This window comes from Pocillopora damicornis, chromosome 5 (genome assembly GCF_964200805.1).
Source record: "Pocillopora damicornis chromosome 5, jaPocDami1.2, whole genome shotgun sequence".
In the NCBI taxonomy this organism is placed as follows: Eukaryota; Metazoa; Cnidaria; class Anthozoa; order Scleractinia; family Pocilloporidae; genus Pocillopora; species Pocillopora damicornis.
In genome coordinates this window covers 23,742,700-23,750,159 of record NC_142674.1, presented here as the reverse complement: position 1 = coordinate 23,750,159, position 7,460 = coordinate 23,742,700, and the positions used below count along the sequence as shown (strand labels likewise).

Here is a 7,460-nt window from a genome sequence, read left to right as displayed (position 1 = left end):
CTAAAACAGCAACAATGGCCAAATACAAACAAACTAACAACAATCTATTACAAAACACAGACATGTGCTTATTTTTAATAAGTTGAAAAATACACCTCCTTCATTTCATTTTAACATTCAAATTTATTTTGCATTCTTCTGGAAACTCCTTTGGAGATTTCTTTGCCTATTTTATGAACAATTTTGAGACAGTGCAAACTGACTCTTCCCAAAGAAGTTAACCTAGGTCTTCATCATTTATTATTTCACAATGTTCTCATTCTACTGTCCTGCTTCATGTGTAGCCAATCATCACTATTTTCTCATTCTGATCTAGCAGTCCTCATTTAAAAAACCTAACAAAATTCTCCCTATGTAATACAAACTTATGTAAAGCATCTTCATATGGGAATCTTGGATTTGATCAATTAGAGTGTTCAAGGGTTTTTTCAGAATAAAAAATTTGGATCAATATCAGTATCTGTGCAACTGCCCACCTACCCCTCCCTTAACCCAACATTTTAACCCCAACTTGTTATCAATTGACTGTTGTTGAGTTAGGGGAGGGGTAGGTGGGCAGTTGCCCAGATACTGATATTGATCCAAAAATTTTTTTATAATCATTAAGAATTTGTTTCAGGTAAAAATATATGACACTTAAAATTCAAGATTATTTCATTTCCTACAATATAACACATGTGTAAGCTTTTAAAAAACATTTGCTAAAAATTCAAATATTACTGCTATTAATATTAGCTTAAAACACTCAAGATTACTCTTCTGAAATAACCTTGACTAGAAAGTGTTCATATGCTGCCATGAATCCATCTGGATCTTCCCAGTGTGGGTAATGTCCAATATTCTTCGACATTGTTGAAAATGTCCCTTTAACAACAAGTTCCCTGGAAAAAAAAATTTTTTTTAAATGAAATTGCTCTAAGTAGAAAGATTGGTTCTTTACTTAACTAATGAGCTGAACATTCACCATCCTCCTTATTTGATGTTCTAAAATTATTCAAAAAGCAGACTAGACTTAAAAAAAAAAAACAAATCACAGGTTAATGGAAGCAACACCCTAGACAAACAACCCTCGAAACAGTAAATAGAGTGATTAGCATCTTTTTTCTCCTTACAATATCACCTTGAACCCTTTGCTTCCCAAGACTGACTTACATCTAATTTCTCCTTACAATATCCCCCCTGAATCAAACATTAAGGTCACAAGAGTAAAGGAAATGATCAACTAAAAAGGCTCTTGATTGTTAAACAAATTCTCCTTGTCAGCACCTGAGGAAATCTGTAGAGAACAGTATGGAGAATATGCATACTGATGTTAGGGTGTAGAGAGTTAAATCAAACAATGACTTCTTGAGAATAGACAAATTGATCTCCAACATAAGCAGCTCTTGACTGTCAAACTCTCCTTGTCAGTATTATAGGAAATGTATAGTGCTGCTATAGTACAGTGTGGAGAATATACATACTGATGTTTGGGTGTGAAGGGTTTATGCAACTAAAACCAAAATGTAGCTTTAGCAGTTTAAGCATTTACTCTCACAAGACAATTATTAATAGAATATTTAATTTACTGATGTAATACAAATATTAAAATTATTTACCTGTATTTGACAAGTGTTTGAGGAGGATTGATCGGATCTGCAGGTCCATAAATAAAATGCACTAAAAAATAGATAAGGGAAATACAGGTAATACTAATTTTTTCTTGTACAACAAATGCATTTTAAAGTACTAAAAATTAAGCACTATTCCAAAGTGAAGAAAGCTATGTTCTGGAAGACCAAATAACTGTATCTTTATGGCAGAAATGCCCATCCAATCAATACATAAATTGATGATCAACACTTTCACTATCTAAGTATGTCATTTTTTAAAATTAGTTTTAAATTCATAATTTTCTAAATTAGCTTAGGGCCCCATTGATTCACTCATTCAATTCACACTACATATGAAAGTACCCCAAAGAACTGTGGTTTTATCCTGATATCAATTAACATCCTATGGCTGCACAGTCATTTTCATTCCACACATCAATTGAGAATTCCGAGTCATGTAATTATGCTATCTGTGATTGGTTGGATCTGAACAAGTTGTAGTCTTCATGACTGTATTTATCCTGCCCTCTCATTGGTCTTCATTATTTTGTGGCCCTGTTCTCCACAGATGCATTGTAATTTGAAAACAAGGTACAGTTTGCTGTTACCTGGCACTGTTGTGGTTTGCATGATACCAACCCATCTTGCTCTGTTTTCCTTCCTCTGATTAATGTACTGAAGAATGCTGAAATAACATGGGAGCGCAATAAATAAAGATAGAGAAGGCTGCGTTTAATTGTAAACTTTACTCCTCTAAATCCACCAAGTAGTTTCTTTTGCCCCATGCACTAACTGTTTGCCCTAAAAATATTTGATGAACATTTCAGACATCAGTAATAAATACTCTGTTCTGATCTAAATAATAATCTTTTAAAGCCAGAAAATATTTTAAAACAAATCTTTACTATAATCCTGGTCTAAACTTGTTAGGACACCTTCAAAATTAATCCTTTAATAATACTGTGGCTGTCAAATGTGTTCTTTATCTGTTAAAAAACTCACTCATATTTGAGTCTTCTTTCCCCCTCCCCATGTGCACATACCACCCTCCAAGCAAGACTGAAACCAACTGCAGCTTTTCTTAGTGTTTCCAGGATTCTAATAAATATTGGTAAGGGGTAGGGGTGCTGTTGCCTACACCATTTTAAAACACATTCATTTCTAATCGTTTTGCATTAGGTGTTCCAAGAATTCTATTTGGGATTGTAAGTCAGTTGGAATGAATATATGTTAATGCACTTTTGGTTGGGCAGTTAGCTAGATTTCACCTAGAATTCTCATTTGCTTCTTGCAGTAGGGTAATAGAAGGAATAACTGATCAGAAGACAGTCTCCACAAAATACGGCTTGGGTTTGAAGACACTCTGGTTAAAATATTCTCTTGAGTATTTGGATCCATTCACAATTTATGTTGATGGGACAGATGTCTCTAAAGAGACTGAAAGTTCCAGCTGAGCTTACCTGGGTACTACAAGGTAACCATCTTTGTGTCTCATGATGGTCCAGAAATCTTCTAGCTCTTCTCTAGGAGGCCGTGTGCCAGGACCAAACACTGAGGCAAGACTGGAAAAAATTATTTGATGGTTTTATCAATTAAGTTGATAATGTAAATTGGCCACTGTGGAAAGATTCTTAAGCTGACATTCCAAGCACTAGCCCTTTGCCTGCTCGAAATGTCAGCTACAGAATCTCTATGGTGGCAAGTGAAAACCTCCTTACATCCAATGGGTACTGGTTTGATTCCATTAAGTTTAGGTTAAGAAAACTTAAATTATATTGAATTGGAAGTAGAAGCTAACTTATAGCGGTGTGTACCTTCTTGCAAAGATTGGGTAGCTTGTTAGTCTTGAAATGAGAGGTCCAAACCATGGATTTGACCCCAACTGCAATGATACATTCAAATCATGAACAAGTATCTTATACCACTAAAAGTACTTCAATTGTAATGATAATTAGTTTAACCCTTTAACTCCCAAGATCAAATTATTAATTCTCCCCTCAAGCTGCTACACATTTCTTTGTAAAGTAGTTATGAGAATTTGGTGCTAGATTAGGATAACAACTTCTACCTGATAAGTTTGAATATTCTCATTACCTAGTTACTGGGTAATGTAAGGATATTACAGGAAGAAGTTTCATGCTGATCACTTCTGGGATTTAAAGGGTTAATAACAAAAAATTCAAGCAAAACAGTACCTTCTGAATTACTTTAGGGAAGTTTGTGTCAGGAAATATACCTTAAAATTGATTAAAAAACAATGAGAGTTAATAAATAATTAAGTATTGAAGATAAAATTAAATTTTTACTTTAGGCAAGTAAAAGTTATCATCATTGTGCTGATACTCATACAAATATGAGTAACAATTTTCAATAAAAAATTTACATTTGGAACCTAGTAACAACATGTGTAATAACTTCCCTTGTATAGAATCAGTAAAACTCTTCACAATCCATTGATTTTTACCCATGAAATTATAATTTCTCATCACCTCATCCATAGGTAATCCTGAATCTAAAATTTTAAATATTGGAGGTTTCCCAGGGGTTCCTGGCTTGTTTAATTGTATTCTGTTTTTCAAAGCGCATTTCTAGATATCAGTATGAGACATCAAGTGACAATAAGAAGCTGTTTACCTCCATTAGTTAAACAAAGGGATTCTATTTTGACATACTCTGTTGGATCCAACTCTTTCTTTTTCCTTTCCTCATATCTGTATAACAAAAGAGAACAAGATTTTCAAAGAATCCAGGATATAATCATTGAAACAAAATTTCAAGAACAATTTTCTTATATATAGAACTTGAAAAAGAAAATTTTTAGTGTGTTCATGCTTGCACAAGTAGAGCAAGTGACCAAGACAGAATTTCTCCTTACAATATCAATGAAATATCATGCAGACCAGTAATGAGAATATAGAAAAGTATCAATTAGGAGATTATTAGATGATCCAATATCAAATTCTCCACACACACATCATAAGAACTGAATGGCAGATGTAAGGAGAATCACTGATGAGATCTTGGGAGCAATAGGGTTGATGAAGTGGTCCTACTAAGAATCTTGGGAAAATTATTCTTAGTAGCCCTTTTAAGTTCAGAGTTCTCCGTACTGTTCTCCAAATATTTGTGAGGTGCTGACAAGGAGCTGACAAGGAGAATTAGTTTAACAATCAAGAGCCTTCTTAGTTGATGATGATTTCCTTTAGTCTGGTCACCTGAATGTTTGATTCAAGGATAACAATGTGAGGAAAAATTGGAAGCCAATCACTCTTTGGATTGGAAGGGTCAATACACTTTGTACCATTTTCAAAGCTTTAGCTTCCAGACTGTCTTATTAAGTAAACTCCAGATTAGTGCAGTCTCATGCAAGTTATATGCAAGTTAGGAATTAAATACATGAAAAGATTATAGAGTGCAATCTAAAGTAAAAACTCATAATACAACTATCCATACCTTGCTAACATCTCAAGAGCCACTGTATCTCCCAAGTCATGGGCTAAAATGTGAACTTTGGTGATTCCAAGATATTCTAGAAATGTCTCTTGTAATGTGGCTTGCTCCATTACAGTGTATTCTCTGTCGCGCTTGGTAATTAAGTGAATATGAGTACACAGTCAGCTTACTAACTGGGGTGTGGTATTTATCACTACTGACAACTAGTTACTACTTGATATCATACTGCAGCAACTATTTGAGTGTGTTTCATATGAAGACTTCACTTTAAACCCTTTGACTCCCAAGATCTTTTTAGTAATTCTCCTTACTGTCCACTATAAAATTTATGTGATGTTACTTCTGAGAATTTGGTTTTGGATCAACTAATAATCCCCTAATTGATACTTTTCTAGGTTCTCATCACTTATCTTCTTGATTTTTTATAGATATTGTAAGGAGAAATTCTGTCTTGGTCATTCAAGTGAGTTAAAGGTTGAACACGGAGGAAGAGAGTGCAAAAGTAGATAAGGAGCAAAGGCAGGAGAGCTGATGTGCAAACACTCATGTGGAAGATTTACTCACTAGCTGTGTTAAACATGTTTTAAAATGACAGCCTTCCTTGTTATACTTACAGGTTTATCACTGAATCCTAACCCAAGCATATCTGCTGCAATGACTCTTCCAAAATTTCTTTTCAGTTTTTCCCAAACCTGAAACATTTCATTATTAGAGCAAAATTTTTCTGAATTAGAGAATCACAAAGATGTCATTAGTTCTTGTTGAAAAGCCTTTATTTCAGAACTACTAGATGCAAAATAACAGCCCTAATACTGAGATTTCCAGTTGAGTGAGGTGCAATGGAATTACGGCAACCATGTTTTGATATCAAAATATGGCTCAGTTTTCAGTGGCAATATGTTGCTATAACTAATTATCCCTGATGGAACATTGAGTGATTGTTAGGCAAATGATATTAGCTGCCTAAAGCTGGTTACATACCTGGTGATTTCATTTGCTGATTGCTGCAAATTTAATCACAGGCAAAAATAAATGCTCCCTTACCTGTCAGATATCAGCAATTTTATGTCGCAATTGCTGCGATTAGTGAAAATTGCAATTGCTGCATTGTTGAACACCTGGCAAATTTCACTGATTGCTGTGATCAGCATTTAAAATCACCAAGTATGTTGCCAGCTTTATGTAGGATCTTTTTTCAAAAGATAAAACTAATTATCAAATAAGAAAAGGCAAAAAGAGATACTTGACTGAGAAAAGGTAATATTTTTTACCCTCTTCTGTCTTAAATATAGATCAAGCTTACCTTTGACCAGTCATAATTACTAGTAGGAAATCCATGAATGCAGAGAACCACAATATCATCATCTTTCTTATAACCTCTAAAATCTGCAAATAATTTTGTTATTCACAAGTTTTTATCAACAAGGGTAAAGTCATATGGACTGATATCACTGATGTCTCCTGACCTGACCTCCAAAGCATGAAGTGACTTTGAGCATTGCTCCCACCTCCCCCCCTGGGATATCATTCCATCGTAGTGTTAACCACCCCCCCCCCTACTCTCAAAGTTTCTCACCGGGTTTCCAAGGAAGTTTTGTTAGTACCCATGTACTCTTCGGTGATTAAAGAGGGGGATTTAGAGTCTTGACCAAGAAGACAACACAAGAGCCTTGGTCATAGCTTAAACCTAAACCCAACAATCAAAATGTTCCATAGCACCAAACCATTAGGTCGTGAATAAAGCCCAATAGCGTCTTTCATCCTAACAAACCCTCTTCACGTCTGTGACGATGAAATCGAACTCGTTTGGAATGTCCAGTAAAAATATAAAAGTTATCAAGCTTGCTTTTCTTCGGCATGAATTCCATGTATTTTACCCTCAAGTTGGTCTTGATTTTTCCAGACATGATGGGGATTGCCACGCTAGCAGTGACTTGTATACAAAGCTTCTTTCATTCAATTTGAAAGAGGTCTTTGAAAAATATCCCCTTCTAACGCACGACTTATGACGAAACTTATTTCAGCTCAAGGAATTGCCGTCGATTTTTCATTCCAAGCACTCAAACAAAAATCGAGAACCTAACTGAAAAATTATACTCATTTTTCTAATTCCAGCATAAAAATCAGGGTAAATTTTCAACTGACATGCAAAAGACTGTGCGCATAAAAACATGATATGATCCGAGATCAAAGCACGCTCGCGCGCCACATCTAACCTTGATAAAATATCGCGTTCCCCTCATAATTAAAGTACTGTCCCATTTTCCGCCATTCCTTTAGCCTCTGCGAGAAATTTGGAGCAGGTAAATTGATGAAAGAAGCAATTGCAACCACAGCTATGGCGCAAGCTATTTGAAAATTGGAAATCGCCATGTCATCTAGTCTTGGATATGAAATCTTTCGCGCGCGGCCTGG

General features: G+C 35.1%; 1 protein-coding gene across 1 annotated transcript; it reads right to left on the bottom strand.

The window, feature by feature from the left end:
• Window positions 1–103: 103 nt before the first annotated feature.
• LOC113680948 (mesoderm-specific transcript protein) lies at window positions 104–7,452 on the bottom strand. The gene is made up of 11 exons (XM_027198002.2): window positions 7,262–7,452; window positions 6,349–6,431; window positions 5,660–5,737; window positions 5,046–5,176; window positions 4,227–4,303; window positions 3,788–3,828; window positions 3,407–3,474; window positions 3,053–3,154; window positions 2,201–2,277; window positions 1,599–1,659; window positions 104–881 (listed from the first exon to the last, which is right to left on the bottom strand). Exons 1-11 carry the CDS (start codon window positions 7,416–7,418, stop codon window positions 752–754), a joined length of 1,005 nt encoding a protein of 334 aa, XP_027053803.2. The 5' UTR covers window positions 7,419–7,452; the 3' UTR covers window positions 104–751.
• Window positions 7,453–7,460: the final 8 nt, after the last annotated feature.